This window comes from Trachemys scripta, chromosome 2 (genome assembly GCF_013100865.1).
Source record: "Trachemys scripta elegans isolate TJP31775 chromosome 2, CAS_Tse_1.0, whole genome shotgun sequence".
NCBI lineage: Eukaryota > Metazoa > Chordata > Testudines > Emydidae > Trachemys > Trachemys scripta.
In genome coordinates, this window is record NC_048299.1 from 168,170,124 (window position 1) to 168,197,424 (window position 27,301).

At 39.4% G+C, this 27,301-nt stretch overlaps 1 protein-coding gene across 3 annotated transcripts in view; it reads right to left on the reverse strand.

The window, feature by feature from the left end:
* LYRM4 (LYR motif containing 4) overlaps positions 1 to 27,301 on the reverse strand; it is a 142,794-nt gene that overhangs the window by 82,487 nt on the left and 33,006 nt on the right. For all 3 annotated transcript variants that reach the window (XR_004644647.1, XR_004644648.1, XM_034762259.1), the window contains exon 2: positions 20,721 to 20,841. Coding sequence is in view for 1 of the 3 variants with exons in the window: in XM_034762259.1 (XP_034618150.1) it covers positions 20,721 to 20,841 (121 nt within the window). In the remaining 2 variants the exon portion in view is untranslated. The remainder of the gene's footprint in view (positions 1 to 20,720; positions 20,842 to 27,301) is intronic.

The following is a 27,301-nucleotide window of genomic DNA, read 5'->3' on the forward strand; positions in this document are numbered from 1 at the left end:
CCCCTCCCTCTGAGTTAACCAGCACCCCCCGTGCCCGCAGCATGCCCGTTAAAAAAGCTTTTACTGTATGTAGTCCAAATGGATTTTTCAACATTCAGGTTTACTTTAGAATGACCTGACGCAGCCAGAGGGAAAACTGGTTTGGAAAATGTGAGTTCTTTAGCCTATATTGCTGTAATCTCAACACTGAACTTTTGAGGTGTAGAATCAATCAAAAATGTTAATTTAAATAGAAATTCTGTCACAGCAATGCTTAATTATTAAATACACAAAGCAACAACTTGATCATCTGCCATGCTGATTCAGGGGAATCTTAACATGTCTTAGACTCCAACCACAGTAGGGTTCCAAATCAACCTTCTTGAAGTTTTTTGGGTCAGTAGCGTCCTTTCATCTTGGAGGCATACTGCTTTTACTAGTCGTATCACACCTCTGCTACCAAAAATGAGTACCCCAAGCAGCAACAGGAATTATAAATTAAAATGTGTATGCCATAAATAAGAGCAATAAATAGTTATTGATCAGGAGTGATCTCAAGATGCTTGTCTCTTTGCTGGCAGAAACTTCAAACACAGTGAAAGTGATTATTTTGATCACTGGGAGTTCATCCAACATGCAGGCACTGCAGTGTACTTTGTACCAGTAGGGTATGATCCATGACCAAGAGTGTGGGACAAGAGTAATTTTTAAAAGTGTGTGGGAAGGTGAAGAGAAATAATAAGCAATACAGAAATAGGGTGAAAAAGTGACAAATAAGTGTGCTCTTTCCTTACTACTAACAAAAGTCTGATGCAGTGGTGTAAGCAAAAACCTTCGTTTTAAATTTCAAAACTCATTGCATATTCAGAATCCGGGTGTAACACAGGGAGGTTCTAACAGATGAAGGGTGCAGTTAGGGAAGGACAGACTGCAGGCATTTTGGATCAAGGATTGTATTTGTAAAACATCTTTGTTTGATGCCGAGAAGAATGGGAGACTGATATTTCATTGAAGGTCCCGAGTGCTACTGTAATAAAATAATCATAATGTAATGCAAATACTGTATTTTAAAAAAAATCTCTGCAATAGATGAAAAAAGCTGGCTACAACGTGGGCAGCCTGGCATACAACACTGCATGTTACCCATATCAACCAAATCTGTATGTTTATTTAAGACTGCATGTTAGAGGAAGGAGAGGAGAAAGTTGTATCTGGAAATTAGGATCCAAACAACAGTGCCCTAATTATGGACACTACAAACAAAAATAAGTGAAACCAAATTCATGTTAACACGTATGTATCAACTTACAGTTGTATAACATATGCAAAGAGCAATGATCACAGTGTTTCTGTGCAGCCATTTATTCACTGCAATGGTCTATGCCCAGACTAATATTCTACTAGTAGATTAATGAATGTCAAACATAAACTTGCTTTCCACAGGACAAGAAATATCAAATTAATTATTCTACCAGGCTTGGCATGGATAGCAATAATTTACAGGAATAGGACAACCAGGTATGTCTCAATATGCAGAAGAATGTTTGTGAAACACATTATTATTTTAGCTGGTTTCCCATGACTATCCCATCCTCCACACCCTTACAGAAACTCTTGAAATATCTGTCAATTTGCTACGCTCGGAGAGTCAAACCGACATGAGATGAACCAAGCCCTTTGTGTTTAGAAATAACATCCTTTACTTAAGAACTTAAAGGCAGGATCCAGTGCTCAAAGGTTGGAGCAGATTTAAAGAAAGGAAATAAAAGTCTCCAATTATTCCACAAGAAGTCTAACTTATCTTTTATTTCTTTCGCTGCAAAGGATTCAGGAAAGCATCACTGTAAAAGCATTTTAAATGAGAGGCAAATGGCATTTAAAACAGCTTCATTTCCTATTTAGGGTGGACTTGAGAGACGAGGGGAGGGAGTATGTAGGAAGGAGCGTGGTTGAAGAGAGAACTAAAAGCACAGTAGCTGGCACTTCTGTGCAATAATACTACCAGCCTGCTGAGAGCAATTACAATAACACAGACAGCACTCGCTTTATTGTGACCTTATTGAATTAACTTTGAGGGGAAAAAACCCTGAGATTCAGCAGGGAATTTATTAGAAAATTTTAATGCCAACTTAACTTTGATCCAAAGGCCTCGATATTAAAGGTCATATCTATTACTATACTGTGGGAAACTTTGGGTCTCTGCTCCTGTGTTCTACCCTTCCCTATCCTTGTTTTCTTTTATAAAAATAGGTCAGAACTCTCTCCCTCTAAGTTTCATGACACTTTTATATTAGAAACACAGTATCAATGTCCGTGTTTTACAGTAAAAGCCAGGAAGTAAAATAAAGAAGTCTAATTTTTACAATTTCAAATGAAATCTTAAGCAAGCAAGCAGCAAATAAGAACTGAAAAAATTAAGAAACTAAATGAACACTTTCAGTACTCTGAATTCATTACTGCTGTTTAGGTACACAGTTTTTTTAAAAATTCAAATCAATTAACTGGCCATAAATAATGAAACATATTCTTCCAGTACTCACAGTAAACTATCATGTATCACTTGTGTCAAACCCCTGTGGACTTCAATAGGAATGGTAAATGCTCTGCACTAAATCTAAAGATCAAACCCTTTATCTGGTAAACTGATACAATTACCCCACCCCCCCCCCCCAAAAAAAAAAAAAAAAAGTTGGGAATAGTTATACTTAAAGTCTGTGAATATGAGTTTTTCAAAGGTTTGGAACAAGAACTGTCTTTTTGTTCTGTGTCTGTACAGCGCCTAGCACAATTGGATTCTTGTCCATGACTGGGGCTCTTATGGAGATATACCTATCTCACAGAGCTGGAAGGGACCCTGAAAGGTCATCAAGTTCAGCCCCCTGCCTTCACTAGCAGGACCAAGTACTGACTTTGCCCCAGATCCCTAAGTGGCCCCCTCAAGGACTGAACTCACAACCCTGGATTTAGCAGGCCAATGCTCAAACCACTGAGCCATCACAGACATTTTGTACGCTACTGCCATGCAAATAAATAGTATCACCTCCCACAACATCATGATGGGAACTGCAGGTACTCAGAACCTCTCTCAGGTCATGCATGTATTGGACTGCTTACATGTTACCCCCTAGAACAACTACTGCTGATAGATCTGCAGGGCTGATGGGTATTTACTTGAAAAGAAAATACTCAGCTTTTCAGCCTGAGAGTATGGAAGAGACAGAGAGATGGTCTGTGCTTTTATTAATGGGTATCAAAAGGCGGTGAGAAACAAGAAGCCTGCTGTTACATTGTGCCGCTCCATTTCAAATGAGAGTGTGCATTAATAAAATGGGAAATGGTGGTACACTGAATCAAGCAAAGAGGCTTCATCATTAATGTAGGGAAGGGAAGCCTAGAGTATTACTAAGAAAAGGGTAAAATGTGCAAGCGCCTAAGTGATTTAGGAAGTAAAATATCATTGACTCTGAATGTAACTTGGGCTCCTAAGTGTCCAAGTCACTTTTGAAAGTAGGACTGACACATTTCTGAAAATTTCACTCAAAAGCATGAAGCACCAATACTGGGTGAGTACCAGTGTATGGCTTCTAGCACACTTTGGGGCAAGAGACTCACGTTCACTTCTTAGCCTGCAAGGTGGTATGTAATGATATTTGTTACAGATCCTCATTTCTCAGCAGCGTCTATGTCATCTCTTAATACAATTAAAAAACCAGGTCCAAGCACAATATTCCGACTAACTCGGGCTTCAAAACATGTTAAATACATCAGGAACAAAAACTATTGTTATTATTTAGGACCTGCCTATACTGTACTGAAAAACATACTTGCTGAACTGGTTTAAAACGAAGTTCATGCTACTTTGATTTTAAACAGTGCTTTGGTAGCCAATGTGTGAAATACTGTTTTTAAACTCAATTTAAATAAGATTTCACCTTCTTCGTTCCAGCCAGACAAAGCATGTTTAAGCTAAATTAGTCTCACATTTAATCTGGGTCAATCTGAAGGGTTTAACATGTTTCAAACCAATTTGGTAAACACCATTTGAGCCCTACTGTGAATACAGGTCCTTATTTTCCAGCTAAGAGATACATGCCTTTGAGTCTAGATTTGCTTTCTCCACACAAGGTCCCCACAACACATCCTTCTGTACAGCTGAGAAATATACATAATCTGCCATGATACAGTAAATGTCAACTCCTTTGCTTTCTGATTTGCTTTACTCTTGATAAAAAGATTGATTAAACATCTAGGTTTTAATGGGCTTTGACGCAGTAACCATTATAATTTAGTTCCTTTGAAGGCTGTCTTGCCAATGCCCTCTCATTTGAAAAAGACTGATTCTTTTTATTCACGACTTTGAACATTTGTGTAAAAGTACCACAAGCCAGCAGAATGGCTGCCAGAATAGTAAACTGAACTTTACAAGATTTTACCATTTAGTCTTATGTTCTTTATGCTATTTAACAGCCTCTTTTGATAACAGAAACCTTTTAACTTTATAGTGCATTAACAGTAAAATCTCTTGCTCTCCCAGAGTCGGTTGTGTGTGCCATTCTTTAGAGAGTTAGAAGCGAATATTGAATACAGGAACTGGAGTCCCAGTTTTCACATTGATTCAATCATGATAGGTGGGACATGCCAGGCCTCCACAATAATATTCAGTTCACTATGATGGCAGCTGTTTTGTCGTTTCGGTTGTCCTTTTACATATGTTCAAAGTAGTAAATAAAAAGAATCTATCTAGAACCAATATTTTTCAAATGAGAGAACCTTGGTGTTACACTTCAGGATTCTGAGGAACTAACATTACAATGGTTACTGAGTCAAAGCCCATTAAAACCTGGGGGACCTGTTCCTGTATCACTGAAATCAGTGGGAGCTCTGCCACCGATTCCATAAAAATCATTGCCCCTAGTGAGAGTGGTCTAATCTCTCACCTCGGTTAGTGTAACTGTCTCTTCTCTGCCCTCTATGACTCTCACCCAAAATGCCAGTGTGTGCTCTGACCACCCACTAAACTCTCCACTTCCTCTCTGCCTCTTATTAAATGAAATCCCTCATCTACAGGGGCCTAGATAATCTTGATATTTCCTACTCTTTCCAATACTTTCATCTTACTCCTTTCCCGTTGTCACTTTTTCTACTCAACTTTGTGCCTTTTATCAAGCTGCCACTATGTCTAGAACAGTCTCCCTGTTCTCATCCACAGTATACTCCCCTTCTCTGCTCCTTCAAAGAAGAGATCTTCCTGCAACCTCCTTTCCCCCTTTTTCTCATCATTAATAATCTCCTTCTTTCACTCCTGAATCATTGTCTCATGTCCTGGCTTATGCATTTGTTGTTTTAGTTTGATTTAGACAGTCAGATCTTTAAGGGAATGAATACCTCTCTCTTGCTCTGTGTAAAGAACCATTTAAATCCATAGTACTATAAATGATTTATAAATAACAAAATAATGAACAATATCTTCTATGAGACATGGAGAACCCTGAACTCCGGTCTTACTTACTTTTTTTTAAAGTTTGTAGTTTTAAAGTCTAATAGCAACATATTCTGTTAATGATTACGATCTTGATTGTTTTTGCATATATTTACCTTAAAATCTCTAGTTTACCTTTAAAATCATATGAGCTAAATAAAAAAAAATCATGAAGCATAAAATTAAGAAGGAAGTAAATAGCTGCTTCATTGGTGCTATTTTTCCTCCTACTTGGTGCTCCATGTTATCGTCTTGTCAAGTGTTCAACCTTCTTCACCTCTTCCCCCCATTTCTTTTTTTCCATTCTCATTAGACATGTCTTTAATTTGGTAGCTGTCCTCAGGACAGCATTTTGCCAGGTCTCTCATTCAGATGATTGTCCTATGTGCAGCTTATTACTGCATGAAGCTAGTAGGGATAGAAGAAAGATAATGGATGGCCTTAAGATACGAGACTGGGACTTGGGAGATTTTGGTTCAATTCTCAGCCCTGCCAGAAGCTTCTTATGTGACCTCAGGCAAGTTACTTAAGCCCCAACACAGGAAAGCACTTAAGCATATGCTTAATCGTAAGCATGAATTGTCTCATTCATTTAAATAAGACATCTCACATGCTTAAAGTTAACTGTGTGTTTATCTGCTTATCTGGATCCAGTCCTTAATCTCTCTGTGCCTTATTTCCCATGCGTAAAATAGGAATAATAATTCCTTTTCCCCAGCCTTTGTCTCACCTAGTTTGTAAACTTTTCAAAGCAGGGACTTTCTCTTACTATGTTTATGTACAGCACTTAGCACAATGGGTTCACAATCTTGCTTGGGGCTGTTAAACTAACCCTTAAAACATTTGCTTCCTCCTTCCTCATAATAGTATATAATGTCTACGGCAAAAACCATCCTACTGCCATTTCAATAGATTGGTTCTTTAATGTTATTTATTCTACAGTACATGACTTTACATACCAATTTTTGGACCTCTTCCTACACAGCACATACAAATCACACCACAGCAATTTACAATATATCAAATTGCTTAAGGAGACTTTTAAAAGTCTAATGTGTGAAGTTCACCATTGGCGTGATTTATTATTGATGTTCCACTGTTATAACTTGACAATTAAGAAATATTGATAAATGTAAACACATTATTGATGTCAATTAAAAAAGCACAAGATTGATTAACCTCCCAGAGGTGCACTGGCACAAGCAGTTGGAGAGTAATGACCATCAATAAGCATTCACTACTGAGAAATGCACAGGGAAATTAGGTTGCTGGGAGACAAGGTATTTTTGATTAAAATTAAAATCATTAAAACAGACAAGGTGAGCATTGGGTCAACATTAAAAGTAAGCAAAGCACAAACAAGGTGCTGTAGTATTAACATGAAAGGTTAACTGGTCAGGTCATATGGTGCTCTGAGTAACCATATTACCTGACAAAATGGTTAAAATAACCCAGATCAATGCATTTGGATATAAAATATGCACATCTTGTGTGTGTGCATATGTGCCTATTTACATTTATTGTGTACACACATGACAATACATATGTACACACTATCTAGCTGGCCAGGGAAATAATAATAACTGTTCACATTCCTCATGTGAACTCACCGTTTAGATGATGTATATACACAGTGTACATACAGGACAAAAATGTACACATCTGACATACCTGACAGAGACATGAATGTGACCCAAGCAACACAGAATTTAAATGTGACCAGAGTAATTTGGACTCCATTATTCTTTGTTGTTTTTTTTTACCTGCTTTTGGAAATAAGGTACTGGCCTAATGCCTTCCATCAAGATGAAGGGCATTGTAGCTATTGCTTGTAATGATCAAAAAAAGAGCACACCTCACTAGATGCAGAGCTGAAAAGAGAAGCAGTGCACCATTACCCAGGAGATGTCAGTATTAATTAAACTCCTTCCTGTACTACAAGTTATTTGGAAGAGTCTTCCTTGGTTAAAGTTTCAAAGGTGAGAGACTGACATACAGATATTAAAAACTGATGGCTTTCTTCCCCAGACCTCTACCTTCATCACAATACAACATCAGATAAAACACATTTGATTAATTTCCTACCACTAGTAAGGTACCATATACTCTCTCCGTTTTCAGCCACTGCTAACAAATGACAGAGATCAAACAGAATTTGGATTATTTTATAAATTATAAAATTACAACGAAGAAGGATAATAATTGAGGGTGATAATCGAGGATGTGTTGTCCGATAGATTTTTATGGAAAAACACTGCCAAAATAAAGCCCTTTTTAACCGAAATCTAACTAACTACATATCCTGCTTTTTTTTTTTTCTTTTTAACTGGTTAATGTTTATGGGTTTCATACAAGAAATTAGCTTTGTATAGAGATTTTAAAATAAGGCATTGGTACCTAGTATACTGGGATAGAGAGGATGTTCCAGGCAGAGGGGGAAGCAGCAAAGGCATGAAAATAGGAAGGCAAGAAAGGGAAGGGTGAAGCTGAATTCACTGATAATGCAAACAAGGCAAGGGAGATGTTGTAAGAAGTGATGTAATTAGAATAAACTTGTGCATAGTCTTGAAGGCACAATCAAAACTCTTGGACTCACTATGTTAGCAATGGGAGAAACAAATGGAGTGAAGAAAAGGATTTTAGCGACTATATTCTGGATGGACTGGAGGGGAGTGAAATGAAAGTTGAGAGAGGGGAGCACAGCTATTGAGGTGGGAAAGAACTAAGACAAGGATAAGCATTTTTAGCCATAAAAACAGAGAGGAAAGGTTGTAATGTTGAGCTGCTGGGAGGATGGATGCCTGAATGTATGGGGAGAAAGAAAAGAAAGTTACTTAAAAAAAAAAAAAACCACTCCAAGTTTGCAAGCCTAGGTGACTGGGAGGATAATGATTGTGTCGACAACTTCAGCCTGAATCACACAGATTGAAGTTCAGGAGTGATACAATACTGTCCCAGAAAATCTGAAGCCCTGGATAAATGCATTTTAAATCTGATTCTGGAAAGAAATATCTTTGATCAGTTTACGATACCACCAAGCCTGAGCCTTTCTTTCAATCACCAATTTCAAAAAAAGACCAAGCCCTACTCCCCCACCCTCACAGAACTCCAAACCAAACCAAAAAAACCCCCATCATATCAGGAGAGAAACATAGCAAGTTCCATTTTTCCAGCAAGGACTTATACAATGTTTTATCCCCAAATATATTATTGAAAAATTATGACCAGGTCAGATTCATATTCAGGTACGAATATAACTTATAATATAAATGTGAGCCTTGTGCAAAGGCTTTTTTTCCCCATTAGCAACAAAAACAAATCACCACCCCACCTCTTTCTTCTTGGCTACTCTTGGTGTGACGTGGCAGTCTATATGATTTTATAAAAATATGCTAATGAGTGAATATAATGTAACTGGAATATGCTTCACGCAAAATGTCTCTTGTAAGGTATCTTTACAAAGCTTATAATCTACTGAGTGTGTTCCTCCTATTTCTATAAATTTATCACTCTTGTATCTAAAACTAGAAATATGAAATATAACTATAAGGGCCTACTGTAAGTATGCAAAGTGTGGGCAATTAATGGTGGTTTGGAATCTTGATGGCTCCCATCAACCAGGACAATTGACTGTGGATGGCTTTGTTTGCAGGCAAGCCTTTCTGTGAGTCAGGCTGGGAGGAATGAAGGCTTGGGGTCTTACAGTGACATGTGATCATGTCACCTGAATTGGTATCCATCTTTAACCTGGTGCTTTTCCAGTGAGGAAGGGTGGGAACCCAGAGGGACAAAGGATTCCCGCCTTATGCAAAAGATATACAAGTGGGCGGAACAGGAAAAAAAGGGAGCCATCATGAAGAATCCCCTAGCTACCACCTGAGCTGGAACAAGAGCTTTACCGGGGAAAAATTGTGCCCAGGCCTGAAAGGTGTCCAGTCTGAGGAAAAAAACTTACTGAAGCATCTCGAAGGGTGAGATTATCTGTATTCAGTTTGACTAGACATAGATTTGTGTGTTTTATTTTATTTTGCTTGGTGACTTTGTTCTGTCTGTTACTACTTGGAACCACTTAAATCCTACTTTCTGCATTTAATAAAATCACTTTTTACTTATTAACTCAGAGTATGTGTTAATACCTGGGTGGGCAAACAGCTGTGCATATCTCTCTATCAGTGTTATAGAGGGTGAACAATTTATAAGTTTACCCTGGTAAAACAGATTTATTTGGGTTTGGACCCCATCGGGAGTTCGGCATCTGAGTGTTAAAGACAAGAACACTTCTGTTAGCTTTCAGGTAAGCCTACAGCTGTTAGGGGACGTGGTTCAGACCTGGGTCTGGGTTTGCAGCAGGCTAGCGAGTCTGGCTCAAACCAGGAAGGGCACTGAAGTCGTAAGCTGACGGGGCAGGAAAGCAGGAGCAGAAATAGTCTTGGCGCATCAGTTGGCAGCTCCCAAGGGGGGATTCTGTGATCCAACCCGTCACAACCACTCCACCTCTTTCTTCTTGGCTACTCTTGGGAGTTGACTTGTGATTGATAAATCCAAAATTCTCCCATAAAACACTCTGCTCTGCTGCAGGGCTGGCCCCTCTCATACGCCACACATTAAAAGGTGAGAATGCTCAGCTTTAAGATGGACACAATTCAACATCAGAAATTCAGCTTTACAAATCAGAACCACCTATTCCAACATAAAACTGGATAGTCAGATTAAAACATGGTACAAACATAGTGAACTGTAATGAACAGGAGTTATTCCTACCTACTATTCCTCTGAAAAGTTTTATATTTAAATTGAGTTATGAGTGCAACTCCCGCTGGTGGTTTCATTTGGAAGTAATCCAGATGAAGTGCTGCTGCAGCAAAAGGCTGGAAGTTGTATTTATCTGCATCTTGACACTGGACACAGCTAAGTAGGAAGTACAAGGGGATAACAGGTAGACAATCGTACCACCAAAAAGTAGAAATGTGCCTATTTTCATGGCCTGTCCTGCTTGTAATTTACAAAAATGGAATTCTCCACGGATTCCAGCCATCTCGAAGAGCCACCGGCCTGCTGAGCTGGTGAAATTTAGAGCTGGCTAAGTGCAAGCGTGCCTCTAGTACCAACACCAACTTCCTCCACCAACACATTGCCAAACTCACTTCCTCTCTCCAAAATGAGCCACTTTCCTATAGACAGTCCTCTCCTGCACACACAATCAAAGGCTCACTGACTCTGTATAGTGCTATGTTGTTATTATTCATCTGTATTGTGGAAGTGCATAGAGGTCCTAGGCCCACGGAGCTAGCTAGAAATATATATGAAAAATGATGCTTGCCCTAATGATCTTACCATTGAAGTATAAAGGTGAGACAACAGACGGAGGAGCACAAGGTAAACCAGAAACAACAGTGGTCCGCATGACAGGCAGCGGTCTCGCCACACCAGCTGCCTAACCATGGTCCAGTTTTTTGCAGGCATCATGGCCAAGGAGAGTTTTAAGGAGGACGAGGTTGCTTTGTGGATTTTGATTGCAAGAGGAAAGGCGGAGTAGTGGGACACTTATTTTCTCCTTACCTCCCAAAAGCCAAACTCTCCTTGGTACATCTCCCTCATACCTACCACCACCAAGCTTTGCTGAACCCTTCTGTGAGTGTGTACCCTCCCCACCACCTTGAAAATCTGGTCACCTTAGTAAGCGAAGTTGTGTATGTCCATAAAATGTTCAAAGCACTTTTATATTATTGTAAACAATCTTTTTAAAAGGTCAAAATTATACATTTTACAAGCAGCTGGTGCAAAAACAGTCTCATTTTTCATAGAAATATTTGTTACAGATGTAAAGTGCTTGTTTTCAAAATAGGCATTTCCATTGTAACACTTATTTTGGATGGACTGGATTTCACCCTTTAACTCCGAATTGCCTTTGTCTTTGATGGCTGGTGTCACAACCTAAAGGTTACTTCAATGTAGGGTCTGTTTTTGTTTTTAATAAATATTACATATAGAATCTGTCACTTTGAGTTTAGTCACAGAACAAACTGCAGCAAATCATTTGTGATAATACAACCTTGTCTTCCATCAAGAGTGTCAGATTGAAAGCCTAAAGACTAACATTGCCCTGGAGACTGGAACAGGTGTAACCTAGAGAGCGATATCACCTGAAGAGGGGTATAATGTCTGTTACACTTCCTGCACATTCAGATGTTTGAAATTAAACTGTTGTGACAGCTCTGGGCTTTTGCATCTGTTACAATATTGCATATTCTCTAATGCTATTCTATATGCCAAGATAAAAACTATTTGAGAAGACTGGTCGGAAGTAGGTCTCACTTTGCTAATAATGTCCTGTGACGGACCAAACATTAATCCCTCTGGATTTTTGTCCAAAGTTATCAAAGCATGTTCAAAGTTACTCTTACTTCAGTTCACTTCCTGTATCCCACCCTACCCCTTTTTTCCAAAGCTATGACCAGCTAAAAGACAAAAAATGTGCATATTCTTACATTATAATACAAAACACTATTGTAGCTATATATCTAATCTCTCCCCATTTTAACTTCAGGTTCTCTTTTCTCCTCTTGCAAAATTCTAGAATTAGATTTGTCTTGCCTTACTCCTCTTTCCAAGGGACAATATTGAAAATTTAGCCGTTATAAGGCTTTTAGTCAGTCACTTTTTCATTCTATGCCTCCCTGTCTCACTGGATGCTTCTAGGGTGCCTGCATAAAACAAGGGCAGTTGCATTTCAGACAGATCTGTATCTCTTGCGTTTTCTTTTCAAATGAACTCAAACTTAAGTGCAATTTGAATGAAACAAACAAGTTTTGCTTGGTTTCAAATAAAAATCAGCACAAGCTTGAATATGTAAAAAAATTCAAAGACAGGTGAGCCACATTAATTGCAAACCAAGAGGAAGATTGGTCTTGCAATTAAAGCATTGGACTGGGACTCAAGAGATCTGGATTCAACTCCCAGCTCTAACACAGACTTCCTGTAAGACCTTGGGAAAGTCTCTTAATATCTCAGTTTCTCTTCTGTGAAATGGGGATATTGTCATTCATCCCCCCCCTCCAGTGATTTGTCTATTTATACTGTAGGCTCTTTGGCGCAGAGACTGTCTCTACTGTAATACAAATAAATAACAAATCTTTGACAACAAAAATCATAGGTAAAGTGGTAATGAACTGCCAAGAGAGGAAAGCCATTAGTAAATATAGTGGAGAAAAGCAGACACACTTTTTTAACTCCACTGAGATCCACAGGGCTGGGAGAGCTATCCAAAATAACAGAATAGAAAAAAGTGATAAATATTAGGCTTTAGAAAAAGCCGATAGGGAAGGGTTAGCATGTCGGTATGCAGGAGAGCTGGGTTCAGGATGAAGTTTGGGGCTTCCATTTCCCAGGCCAGCAGAGCTAGGGAAATATGCTGAGTCACCCTCAAGGGAAACGGTGGAAGCTTACTGACTATGGCTCTGCTTGCTGACTTGCAGAAAGGCTCTTGGAGAGAGCAATGTGCTTTTGTTTCTGGGTTCCACATAAGGAGATAAACAACATACATGGTTCTGAGGAAAGGGCAGAGAAAAAGAGGGAGCGGGGAAACGATGAAGATGAAAGTCAAACATAAGCTTAGAAGAAAATAAACAAATAAACAAACAAATGCCCACTCCCTTCCCCGGAAATGTACTCCATCCAAACTGTAGATTATCTGGAATAACAGGGGAAAGCAGGTTTTCCATTCAGAGATACAGAATTTACGTTAGCAATCTTATCACTCTATGTTGCATGGAGTTTTTAAATTCCAGGGAGATAATTACAGGCACACTGAGATATGTTTCTTTGTACAGTTTAGAATTATGTGCAAGAGTTAAAACGTTAAAATAAAATCAATTCAGATGAGCCTGTTGAAGCAAGCAGTAAATTCATTTGCCATCTTTACATGTTTTTTCCAAGTAGCAAATCTGATAAAACGAAACCTCATTTGTGTACAAGATAATTTGCTGTCAGTAGGAACAGAAACGTTCAGATTTTTGGTTCATGAACCCCCAGCATCAACAGTAATCAGTGCAAAATTTTCAAGAATGTTGTGGGTGTTCAAACAACCTTTTGAATGTGGGGTTCAAGGCTCTCTCCAACTATGCTGTGCTCTTGGCTACACAATTGCCATTACATAACCAAAGATATTATATAATTTTGCAACTCTCAACTAACAAGGGGAAAAAAAAAACCCAACGTTTGTCTTATTTATAGCCTTAAATTAAAATTACTAGCAAGAAGTTTCATAGTCAAGATTCTGCTGCTAAGTGCATTCTGTCTCTAATGCTTAGTAGTCTAAGGGCTTGGCTACACTTGCAGCTATAGAGCGCTTTAAGTTAAACCAGCCTTTGGAGAGCGCACTATGGAAAGTGCTACAGTCCGTCCACACAGAGCTGAAAGCGCACTGGCGGGGCCACATTTGCAGCTGCATTGGGAGCGGTGCATTATGGGCAGCTATCCCAGCGTTCAAGTGGCTGCAACGTGCTTTTCAAATGGGGTGGTGGTGGTGGAGTGTGACAGGGAGTGTGAGAGAGAGAGAGTGGGTTTTGGGGTGCTGAGAGTGTGTCAGCACGCTGTCTTGTAAGTTCAGACCCCCCTTCCTCCCCTGTCTCTCTCTCACTCACTCAAAGCAAACATTAGCTGTTTGTTTCTCAGACCAGATAAGCAGCCAGAACTCCGAAACGGACCTTTGAAAGGGCACTTCTGCGTCTTGAGTTCACAACAAAGACAAGAGAGGCCACTTCAGTTAAGGGGATTATGGGACATTTCCGGAGGTCAATTAGAGCGTTGTAATGTTACTTCTCGTTTACACTGGCACTGAAGAGTCTCACCCAATACGCAACAGCTGTTAATCCTCTCCAGGAGGTGGAGTACCAGGAGCACTCCAGCCAGGGAGTCAGAGCGCTCTACGTGTCTTACCAGTGTGGACGGGGAATGAGGTAGAGCGCTCTGGGAGGCTTTATTGTGGTATAGTGTGCAAGTGTAGCCAAGGCCTAAGTAGCTCTCTTGGAGGGTGAGAAGGTCTATATGATGGTGAACTCCAAATCCATTAAAGATTTTGTAGACTGGACCCAGCACTCTGAATGCTTAAAAAGTACATGCCCACTTCTGCCTAAAATATTTTACCTGCCACGGCTGCAAGTAAAACTAAGATTATTAGAACTGAAAGTTCAGAGGGGGAAAAAAACCCTTATTTCTCTGTTATATTAGTTTGTGTCTGTATGATGATTGTTCTCCCCATATAGTCAGCCAGCCCCGTTTGTGTAAAACAACAGGAAAATGTGGTAAAACCACAAAAAATTGGCAGTGGGATCCAAAACCAAGTGCAGTAGCTAAGCAAAATTTAGTTTTTGCTTTCAAACTGACTACACTTCAAATTGTCTGCACCCCTCTAACAGTCTCTAAGAACCCGTGAACATTAAAAATAAAATGTTGAATACAACAGCACATACAGTACTAAAAGATTACCATTTAACCAAAACACTTAGGAGGTGCTGAAAGAACGAAAAGATTCAAAATATTCTATGTTTCATTTTTTATGCTGGAGATATATTATTACTCATTCGTAATAATACTAGTGCTGTTCTAGTACATTCATCAGCCATAACTTCTGGTAACACCAAGTCGGTGCTTGCATCCATAACACTGCTGAGGAGACATTTTGGCAATGACTGAGTCAAGAAGGTCAAGCACTCTGGTTATGCCCTACTGCACTGGATATAATGTAACTCAAAAACCAAACCATTAATCCAGGAGAATTGTTCTAACGGTAGAGTATACGCAAACAGAGGTTCTAACATGAAATATACTTGTCAACTAATTGCAGTAAATTGCAATGGAAAAACCAAGACTGTTACAAGATTAAGACAGGTGTGGCAAAACCACATGACTGGGAGATAGGAACTCCTGAGTTCTAATACAGGATCTGACAGTGACTTTGGCTGTATCACTCAACACTGCTTCTGTTTTCATCTCAATGAAATGGGGATAATGCTTACCAACCCCAAAGAATACTGCAAGGATTAGAAAAGGTTCATAATATGCTGTGAATGTGAAAAATATTTTAAGCGTTTTGTACTTAGTATTATAAGCACAGCCCATTAAATAGAATTGTCATAGCTCATAAACGTTCTTCTTACAGTTCCATTCATATACATAAGAAAGGAAAGTCAAACAATTCAAATGATATTAAAGAGAAGAGTCATCACTGTCCATCTGTTCACTCAGAGCATGGCTATACCTGGAAGACAAGTTAGCACTAATCAGGGAAACCCTCACATAGTGCTCCTCCAGAAGTTTATGATGTATTGTTGGTCACCCTGCAAAAGAATCTTCTGTATAAAGCACAATTCTCCTCAGTTTGGACTACTTGAAAGAACAACAAAAGCAATGAGGTGTCAAAACCTTTTTACTGAAGGGTACTTCAGTGATATGATGTCAAAACAAGAATGATTGGTACTGTAGTCTTCATATCTGTTGGGAAATCCAGAATAATTCCTTCTTAAATGTAGAGCTAAAAGACTAAAGCCTTCCAGTTTCAGTCTAAGGCTAAAAAGAAGTATTTTGTAGGATGAAAACAAATAATAATAAATAGCTTTGTGTATTAAAATAGGCATTTAACCAAAACACACTGGTCCCATACAGATTTTCATTTTGGTGCAGTGAAAATCAAAGGCTGTTGTGATGTCATGAAGAGAACTAGCTAGGACTTGAACACATACAACACAAATGAGCTTCAAAGTGGCTTGTATAAACCCTCAATCTAAACAAAAACAATATTTTTTCAGGGAAGCGTCTCCAATCCCCCTCCTGTTCAAACAGTAGTAATAGTTCTTCAGTGAAGTCATGGGAGCATAAACAGAAACAGTTTGATAAGCGAGTGGCAGACACCATATCACACTAGTGGTGACAGTAGAACTCATTCTGTCTCAATAACCACATACAAAGGATTTTACATTAAAGTTACCCTGCTTGTCTAGAGCTGACTATATGCTGGCATTAACAGCTGCAACTTTTCCACTCTTTTAATGATGACAATACGCTGGTCACAGTGTATAATCCCCTTCTCTGCTGTTAGCACACCAGATACAAGAAAAACCTCCATACCATGTGCTATGGGCAGAAAAGAATCTGTGATCTGCTCCCTCCCTTACCCATCCTATTTTCAAATCAAACCAATAACTAGGAAAGTGTGGGAAGACAGAGGTTGAGATTAATGTTCCTCCATGCTTTTTAGCTTTATAAAGCTCCTTTTAAAACATTCAGGAAAATACTGTGGTAACTGACATGAAATGACAGTAATCTGTCACTATTTCACATTTCCCACTAGACTGATTCAAATTGTTATTTATGAACCTTATACTTCAGTGGTCACTTTGATGACTAAACCATAAATTAGCATGTAAATTTGATTTCACAGTAACAACAAATTGTCAGCAAGCTGGGATATTATTTAATTTCTATCGACATGCAATGAAAAAGTCAGCAACACCAGATGTGCTATATTATAATAAATCCCCAAACTTAAAAAAATGCACACTACATCTAATATTTGCTTCATTGCTTTTGTGTTTAAAAACAAAAACAATTTATATATGTTTTAGGGTTGGTTTTAAATATAAACCCATTATTTTATGTCAGTTCACGCCATTAATTATATTGTTCAATTAAAATAAGACTGAAAATAAACAATCAAGATGTTAGAGAAATGTGAGTCATGCAAAAATTGTGTTTTTCATGGAACAGATGATTGTAAGTGCAACACAGAATGGAAGAGACTCTAGGAGGTCTCTTGTACTTTCACCTAATTTACATGTGTACTTTAGGACAAGGCAGAGACTTGTTTCATAATATTTTGAGCTTGCTTTATAGATGAAGTGCTGCCAGCATTGAAGTATATAATTTGTTCCACAAAAGAACACTGACAATTACTTTTGCTTATTTAGAAATACATTTTTCATTTGGTATAGAGACTAATTCAGCTTCAGTTATCACAAATATCAACATTCAAAGCCCCCCAAAGCTCAGACATCTCTGAAATTCACTTGCTAAACTCATTTCCTTCTATTAGATTATGTTTTTAAAGAGAAGCCTCACCACATACCATCTGCTATTATTTTTATTCCAATAAAAATATATCTATATATAGATACATAGGCACCCTTTGACAGTCAGACTTAGAGAGATTCTATCTTGTCTAAAAGAAGAAAAAATCTAAAAGGGTGACCAAAGAAATGCTTAGATAAAATTAACACTTCCAAAATAGTGAAAATATTCCATATCTGACAAGAATTTTCCCTTCCATTTCTACAAAATCCCCTGCTTTTTAAATATATTTTCCCATGAAATTTTACACAGAGTGATCTCAAAATGCAATCGAATTAAAGACTTTTTTTGAACCAGGAGGTTGGCTTAGAACATGAAAGAAACCCCTTCGAGAGTAAAAGCGCTTAAAAGCTATAGACTTAGCAACTGACTTAGGTCTTCCTATAGCAAATGTAAAGGTGAAGATAGTCAAGACAAATTAAAGAACAAAATTGAGAAACAGATAAATGGTTTTGGAGAAGAGAAAAATATAGATCTCTAAATGATCTTGCTGATTTACAAAGCATTTAAAGTTATGTGTATCAAACCATTACAAATTAAGAATATTTTTAAATTTAAATATAAAGAGGGAGATTTTCAAATGTGAAAATCCAAATTGAAAAATCAGTGGGAGTTGAGTGTAAAGCTACAATTTAGTGGCAGAAGTCACTGCCCGTGGAGTCATGGAGTTGCGAGGTATCCCCGCCACCTCTGGCAGGCCCTGGAGCTCCAAGCTGCTGTAGGCGGCAGGGTACCCCGCAGCTCCCGGCTACCGCAGGCAGTGGGGGCCCCGGAGCTGCCAGTGGTGGGGGAACCCCTGAGCTCCTGACCACCGCAGGCAGCGGGGAACCCCGAGCTTCTGGCCATGGGGAATCCCCACAGCTCCTGGCTGACACCAGAGGCGGGGGAACCCCACCGGCAGCGGGGACCTCCTGGAGATGCAGGCAGCAGGGGTACCCTGCAGCCCCAGTGTAGCTGCCCTGCTTCAGGCAGTGTGGGGACCTGCAGATCCCCATTTTGTCAGGGATATTTTTAGTAAAAGTCACAGACAGGTCACGGCTTCTGTGAATTTTTCTTTTTTGCCTGTGGCCTGTCCAAGACTTTTACTAAAAATATCCATGACAAAATCTTAGCCTTACCTATGTGCCATTTGTGCCTATGGAAATTTCCCTACAGGTGGAATTGTGTCTTTATATGCCTGAGCCATTTTCATTGGGATCTGCATGTTCATAGCTGAAGGCAAAATATGGCCCTAGAGGATTATTTCTAGATTAAATTAATTTTTTGTGAATACTTCAGAGCAACAAGGTGAACAATATTAATGGATTAAAATGGTTCTGTTGATGTCATGACAACAGTCATAACCATGTTCTGAGTAAACTTTAAACACACGTTTTCATAGATCCAAACAAAGACTGGATGTTCGTGCTGTGACAATGTCACTTAAAAAAATATAACAACTGTATTTGCTAGTGGCTATCTGGTCCCTATTATTTTATAAACAGGACCAAAAGAGATAGTGGGAATGCAGAACAGAGATTAACCGAACTTTCCACTGTTATCTCCCTGCTCCTTTTTTTTTTTAGGCATCAAAACAACAAAAGTACACATTGAAGGACCTAACCAATTTTGTGTGTTCTTTCACCAGCGAGGTTAGAAAAAGTGCTTTCTTCCTTTCCCCACCATGTCAACTGACATGAAATAAAACCCAAGAGCCAATTCTGCAAAGCCCCATTGAGATTTTGGAGGACTGGTCACATAAATATTATATGGTTGAAGTACAGGACTCAGAATAAGGAGAGCTGGGTTTTATTCCAAGCTCTGTAACAGACATACTGTGATACCTTAGACCAAATCACTTAGGAACAAATTTTCCCAAGAATGGCCTCTAAACATAATTGCCTCAATTTGAGGACATTGAACTTGACATAGGCAGAACCTGAGCACCAACAGTTCCACTTAGGTTAATGGGACCAGTGAAAGTGGGGTCATAGGTGTGTCAAGTTGGATACCTAAATGTTAAGGCATCCAAAATTAGAAGACACTTTTGAATTTGAACTAGTTGTGGCTTCCTGGCGCCAAACAGCAGGTCATATGAGTGGGATACCTTCCCCCCCATGCTTTTAAAGACCAAACCTTTCAACAAATAATATTAGAGGTATTCTTCTGCTGTTATTGAATGGTTAATGGTTGACTCCACTTTGCAAGCGGTCTTCCAGCTTTTTAATTTAGGGCTGTCCTTTGGCTCCATAAAGCCCGCAGCCTCAGACCCTCCCTAAAAATAAATTTGGGAGAAATAAATTTGAAGAACAATCTCAGCTTTTGCGTGAAATAAAAATCTTTCTAGCCCCTTTCCTTGCAAAGAAAGCCAACAAAATGTAAACAAATGTAAAACAATCATGAGGCTTGAAAGAAAATTGTAAGCTAGGCTCCATTTCTGAAGTAAGAGGCTAGGGGGAACTTAAAGATAAAACTTCTTAAAATACATTATGTATAAAATTAATCAGTTAAGTTTGATGTGTGTTCCAAAGAATCATCTCGCTACCCTCCTTAGCCCTGTGCACAGTGGTGTGAACACAGTGGACAGGAATCAATAATATCCTGGGTGCAAACAAGCAAAAAATATTTTCACAAACTTATTAAAAAATATTAAGATTGGATATGCTTCTGTTTCTACATCCTACTAGACTGTGCTTCAAATTGGGCAAAAACAGAGTAAAGAAAGCTTAAGCTACTGGCACTCCCCTGAGCATATTAATATGCCAGTGATGAGGGAAGGAAGAAAAGAAGGGATGAGGAGATGGACATAGAGCAAGAGAAAACACAACACAGGGAAAAGCAAAGACAAAACACATGGCAACAGAGGACTGAAGAGCAGAAAAAAGAGGGACAGCAAAGGAGTTTAGAGAACAGTATGTAGAATCCCATTAGTACTAATGGGACTCATGTTTAAATCCTTCCAATCAAGGAGAACTGAATACTGTGCCAGTCACTCACTCCCTCACTCTGCCTCCCCACCATTTGTGAACAATAATACTTGTACAGGATCACTCTCCCCATTCCGTAAACTGGCATGGGACTTATACCCTTAGGGGAGAAGAACATGTCATTCAGCATTTTACAATTCTTAAGTAAAAAAGATGAACTAAAGTATGCTTACCTGCCGATGAATAATCTCTAGGTTTGTTCTTGCTTTATTCACTAGTGTTTGTATTTCTTCTGAATCCTTTAAATGTTTGTTTTCTCTGAAGGCATCTCTTATCCTTCTGATGGCATATGTTCTAAACATTATTAAAAAAAGCATCCGTAAGTGTTTTGACATCAAAACAATTTGTAAAGTGTTTGGCTACTGAAGTAAATGCTGTTGAGGATATTTACAAACAGCTGTACACACTAATCGTCCATTTATCTGCTTCAAACTTTATATTCTCTCTCTCTGTTCAGGTTAAATCCCATCATGCCCTAGTAAATACTATAAAGCAATGGTCAGGGCCTTGAACTGTAGAACCAGCTTTACTAGAACTTAATGTGGAAGAACTTTGTGCCTCATATACTTCAATTTTCTTCATGTCTACGTCATCTCTGAGATGTATAAACATTTCTCTATGCCAACAGACTGGGAATGTTATTATAGATTATAAACATATTGTGGAATCACAAATAAACTGTAGAATTACTCCTCTACACACCCTTACCTAATGTGTGGAAAGAAAGATGGTGGTTTCATCACTGGAAACAGAATCATTAACAATACCACAGAGAAACACAGAAAGCCCCATGTTGTCTAAACTTTCTTCACCAAGGCAGTTTTTGTTTGTTTGTCTGTTTTCTTTAAAGTTAAGTACAGCTACCTGGAGGGTCTTATTACATGCTCTCTGTTTACTTTTTTTAATACTAAAGGTCTCCTTGTAACAATATGAGTAGCCACAAGAAAAGTCCAATCATTATTGCTTTGCCTGTTACTGCTATTAAGATGCAGCACTGCTTGGCACTACAAAGAAAAAGCCTGAAGTAGCACAATAGCACTACTTCTGCTGGAGGCTAGTTATGAGTGCTACAGAGCACAAGGATATTTCAATCATCTCTTTTCTTGTCATATGAACCACAAGAGTGATTTGAATCAGTGCACTGATTCTTGTTCCTGGCATTCCAAGGGTCATCAGGCACAATGCTAACCACTGCATACATCAATTTGTAACCTGAAAGTCACCAAAGGTGAGCTGTTGAATCAGCCATTCAAAAAGGTGTTTTATTTTTCTCAACGTGCATTTTGCTTCCCACTTGAGGAACAGTGCCCCTAGTCCCACTAACAGGTGGGAAAGAGGATGTGGCCTCCACCCTTGCAAGGCAACATAGAAAAGTGTCCAAAACTTTAGGTCCCAAGGACCATTAGAAACACAGATTAGAATTCTCTCTCCTTATTTAAAAGCCAACAAATAATCTTGGTACAATCTGCAATGAATCCCTTAACAAACACTAGATGGATTTCATTTTTGTTAAAATACACTCCCAATTGACAGTAGATATTTTTATGAGAGGCCAGCTTATAAAAGGTATTTGGTGCATGCCGATCCTTTTCAGGTATCTTAGTAATTCACACTATTATTGTCTATCACCATTTAAAATGCCTCACACCAATAAAAAGAACAGGAGTACTTGTGGCACCTTAGAGACTAACAAATTTATTAGAGCATAAGCTTTCGTGGACTACAGCCCACTTCTTCGGGTTCTTTTTGCGGATACAGACTAACACGGCTGCTACTCTGAAACCTGTCACACCAATAAACATATTTATCTCAAACTTAAACATTTTGCTCAGAAAGAAAAAAAACAATGAAAACTACTCCAATAGCTTAATATTTTCAAAGATTACTTTTCATCTCATACAAAAGTGAAAAGCAAGCTTCAGGTCCAACATGAAACTGTTGGAAATCTGATCATTAACCCCTTCCTCCACCCCAAATATATATATCTAGAGAGAGAGCAAAGAGAATATTCTTAAGAAAAAAGATTAACAACCTGCTTCACTACCATACCATTAGATGGTGCCATCCAGCTCTTAACGCAGTTTCCATGAGGTAAGTGACATATTTTTGTAAGAGCTCATAAATAATACATTTCAATCACAGGAACCAGGGGTGCTTATGGAGTGCTACCCTGCTGCCACAAACCAGCAGATGGTGTGTGCTTTTAATTAGGGCCTGTTCACCTATAATGTGACATGGATGTGTGTGTAGTTAATAGAATTTATTAAATATGGAAGCTCATTCTTATTTACAGCTGGTGTCCTAGAAAGATTTTGAGGGGAAGCTGCTTAGTTATTCTGGGGCAGACAACCAAAAAATGTTGAGATTTCGTTTAATTTTGTTGCTTGATAATGAATGACTGGATAAGGAAAATGCTCTTCATCCGGGGTGCGTGTGTGTTTAAATATACTCTATTTCTTAAAAGGAAAAAAAAAAAAAAAAAATCAGTGGCTGTTTCCTGGAAGATATACAATCCTAAAGTACACTTTCTATTTTTTAAAAACTGGTGTTCGTTATCCAGCTTTATTCTGCAAACTCTCATGTGAGTGACTCTACCAAGGTGAGTAGGCCCCATTGGTTTTAATGGGAGTAATCACATGCATGTCTGTCAGTTTGGCCCCAGATTGCTTTTGCTCTTTTATATGTACAATGGATTTATTATCCATTTTCTAGTTTTTCACTCAATACACCAAACACAGTTGTTTAGAAAGAAAATTGATGTATTTAAGAACTGGCACAACAGTTCACATTTACTGTCTAAACACTGTGTATGGCAAGAAATAAACATGTATGGGCAGCAGACTCAGGGCCATCCTTACCCATACACAAAGTACGCAGCTGCCTAGGGCACCAGGAAACTTGGGGCACCAAATTTCCTGGTGCCTTGCCCAGCTGCGTGCTGCTCCAGCCCCTGCCCCGCCTCTTCCCCAGGCCTCCCACCTCTGCCCCCCCGCAGAGGCCTGGACCCTCCCCCCCCCACAGGGGGGCTGCGTAGGGCCCCACAATAGCTAGGGACGGCCCTGAGCAGACTTGACTAAAGGATTACCCAGTATTATCTTTTCCTTCTCTAATTTCTACAAGCCTGTAAATCTGCTAGCTGCCGTTTTATACCCCAATCCTGCAAAGACTTATGGACATGCTTAACTGTAAGCATGTGAGGAGTTCCAACTAATCAACTGGACTATTCACGTGCTTAAAATTAAATATGTACCTAAGCTTTTGCAAAATTGGGGCCTAACCTAAACGTGCAAATAACTGTAGTAGGAAGACAAAATTTTGTTGCAATTTACTATTATTAAAACTTTCTATACATCCTTGGATGGAAAGTGCTATATCTCAGTGCACTCTACAAAAATTAGTTAGCTTCACAATACCTCTGTAAGGCACTGAGGAAACAGAAGTAGAGAGTTCAAGTGGCTTGCCTTAAGTCACACATGAAGTCTGTGGCAAAGCCAGGTACAGAACCTGTATCTCTTAACATCCAATCCTGTATGTTAACCATAAGCTCGTTCTTTCTTCCTTTTTGGGAGGTATAAGGTAAACATAGTTTCCAAACCCAATCTATTCTACTCTTCCAACATTTGTGGTAAAAAAAAAAAGTTAACATATATTTTAGCCCTTCTCAATGTAACATCTTCTACAAAAGATAAAAACTGATTGTTTTGTACAGCCTCAGTTCTGAATCTTTATCCTCTTCTCATGCTTCTAGGTCTTAACAATGCTTATACAAAAAGCCACCAGTAACACTATGGCTGCAGAACCTCTGCAGGTCTCTGAACAACAGAGCCCTCTTAAAATTATAGCAACTCACATACTGTACGTAGCAAGAAACAAGGATATGCAGAAACATGGATAGCATATGCCCTCTCTTGCACACACTTGTTTTTTCTCTTGAGAATAGCTACTCCAAGGAAATCCCTTTGTTTGGCTCATAGTGAGTTGCAGACTGACTACTAATTATCATGATTACATTGATTCTCAGCACAGCACAAATTCATCTGTATTCTCATATGGTACAGGATTTACAAGTGAGAGGGTAGAGTATCTGTATATCTTTTAATAAATAATAATAAAAATAAACTCATCAAGGCATAATAGTTATTTGTAGATATAATACCTTACACCTTTTGCTCCTGTTGATTCAAATGGGTCTTGCAGTATGTGCTACATTGTCAGCCAGAGCAAGCAGGTTTCAGAAATGACACAGTTGCTGCAACAAAAATAGCAAGCTAACTGCAGTGCAATCTCTTGCATTAAAATTATCATAATGGGTGTTGGAAACCATCACAACAAATTAATGCAAAAGGCCAGGAGAACAAGAAACAAAAAATATGGGGGGGGGGGGAGGAAGGGGAGGAAAGCAGAATTTGTCCACAGCAATTGCTGAGAGTCTATTCTAGGTAAATTACACAAGGGCAGAATTTTAACTCTCCCCTGGAGTCTTTTTGGGATGTCCTTTATGGCCAGATTTTTAAAGCTCTGATTTTTGCCCATGCCCTACAGACCACTGAAATATTAAGCCTGATGCTTTGGGGAGCAATGCTGCTTTACTACTCACACTGTTGTCCTTAGCCTGGTTACTGCTTGCAATTTTATTATGTTTTTACCTTTGGGAAACTCATACCCTCCTCCCCCTCCCTGAACTACTTATCCTCCAGGAGCCAATCTCCACTACAGATGGCCACTTTAGAAGAGCTGGTTGGAAAATACCAATTATTTTTTGTGGGAAATTTCAACCTTTTTTTGTTTTTGTTTTCAAAATTTCCCGCATAAAAAGTTTGTTTTTGAAGTAAAACTGAAACTGAAATGAGTTTTCAGTTAAAACATTTCAATCAGCTCTAATGCGCACAGAAGGGAAAAATTACATAACTTCAATGCAGAATTAGAAGGTATTTTCATGCAGAAATTTCGGTCGCTCACTTCCCCTCACAGTTTGTTGGGGAGCCCTTCAGAGAGAGCGTTTATCATACACCTTGATGATTATTGTTCTGCCTTTTTGAGGCATTCGTTTGTCAACCATTCTGTTTTCCTGGGGATGTCTTCTCTTTCTGCCATATCAGGAACTGATTGGAAGGTTACGCACTGGGGTACTGCATAACTACCAGAATTCATGCTCTTACCTCACACCACTAACTAAAAATAACCTTTTTAGAGCTTGGGAAGTTGCACCAACATGTCAGGACCAAGCAATGAGAATTATGAAAAAAGATTTCTTTAGAGAAGTAGAATTACAACATATGTAATTTTTCCTTAACCACTTCTGTATAGTTCTTTGAGATCCTTGACAAAGAGGTATTATATTAGTGAAAAGTATTTACTAACAAACAACCAGCAGCAGCGGAAACTCAATCTACACTTCCAGGAATGGGAAAAAGTAGGAGACTATGAAAGCAGTTTTCAGGTAATTTTTCAGTGTCTTATTGAAATCATTTTATCATCCAAGTGTAGCACCATTTTAACAGAAACTGTCCTCCCTTCTACTTTACTGCAGATATTGTCTGGAATTGTTGAACACATACAGTTAGTTGGTAACCACAAACCCAGAATAAAAATGTGTATTAAATGTAGTCCCTGTGCTCTATTCTGCATGCACACCTTCCCTGAACCACCTTCTGCGATCTCTGCTTATCTGCATCTGTCATGCAATTAACATCCAATTAAACCAAAAGTATAATGTAGATGGTTAATAGTTTCAGTACAGAAATTTGAGGCCAAAGGCACTGCAGCTACATGGCTACACAAGATGTTAATCAGGTAGCAGCTGCACATAAGTAGAAAGCATCGAAGGTGGTTGGGGTTAATGTTGAAAACAGTTCCTGTGCAAATGCATTTCAAGATACGTCATAGGCAATGGGCACTAGCTACCAGCTTTTCAAATCTTGGACAGTACTGGCCAAAAACACTAATAAAAACAATAGTTTTCTCCTAATGCACACAAATTTACCTTAAAACTAACTTTTAAAACTTCGGCTTTTGCTATTCCCTAAAATGCAGCTCAAGCATCCTTCAATTTTATTAGGGTTACCATTTGTCCGGATTCTGCCGGACATGTCCGGCTTTTTTGAGTTAAAAATAGCGTCTGGGGGGAATTTGTAAATGTCTGGATTTCCCCCCCATGCACAGCGCGCGCGGCTGACAGGGCAGCCGGCTGGATCATGCCACTCGCACGGGGCTCTGGCAGCCAGAGCCCCTGCTCCGCTTCCCCCTCCTCTCCTCTGCAACTTGAGATCACTCCCCTCCTCTCTCCCCCTCCCTGCATTCGCAGATCGCCGGCCGGCCGTTTGCCTCGGGCCTCCAGCAGTCTGGAGCTCCTGCCCCTGCTCCTACTCCCCCTCCCCTGCTGCCCAGCGGGCCGCTCCGCAGCACTCTGTTCTGAGTGGCACGGTAAGGGGGCCAGGGGGTTAGAGAAGGGGCAGGGAGGTTCTGGAGGGGGCAGTCAAGAGACAGGGAGCAGGGTTGGATGGGTCGGGACTTTGGGGGGGCTGTCTGGGGGTTGGGGGTGTAAGGTTTTGGGCAGTCAGGGTACAGGTAGGGTCCTAGGGGGGCAGTTAGGGTGGGGGGGTCTCAGGAGGGGGCAGTTAGGGGACAAGGAACAGGGAGGTTTAGGTAGGGGGTGGGGTTCTGGAGGGCAATTAAGAGCAGGGGTCCCAGGAGGGGGCAGTCAGGGGACAGGGAGCAGAGGGGTTTAGATGGGTTGGGAGTTCGGGGGGGGGGG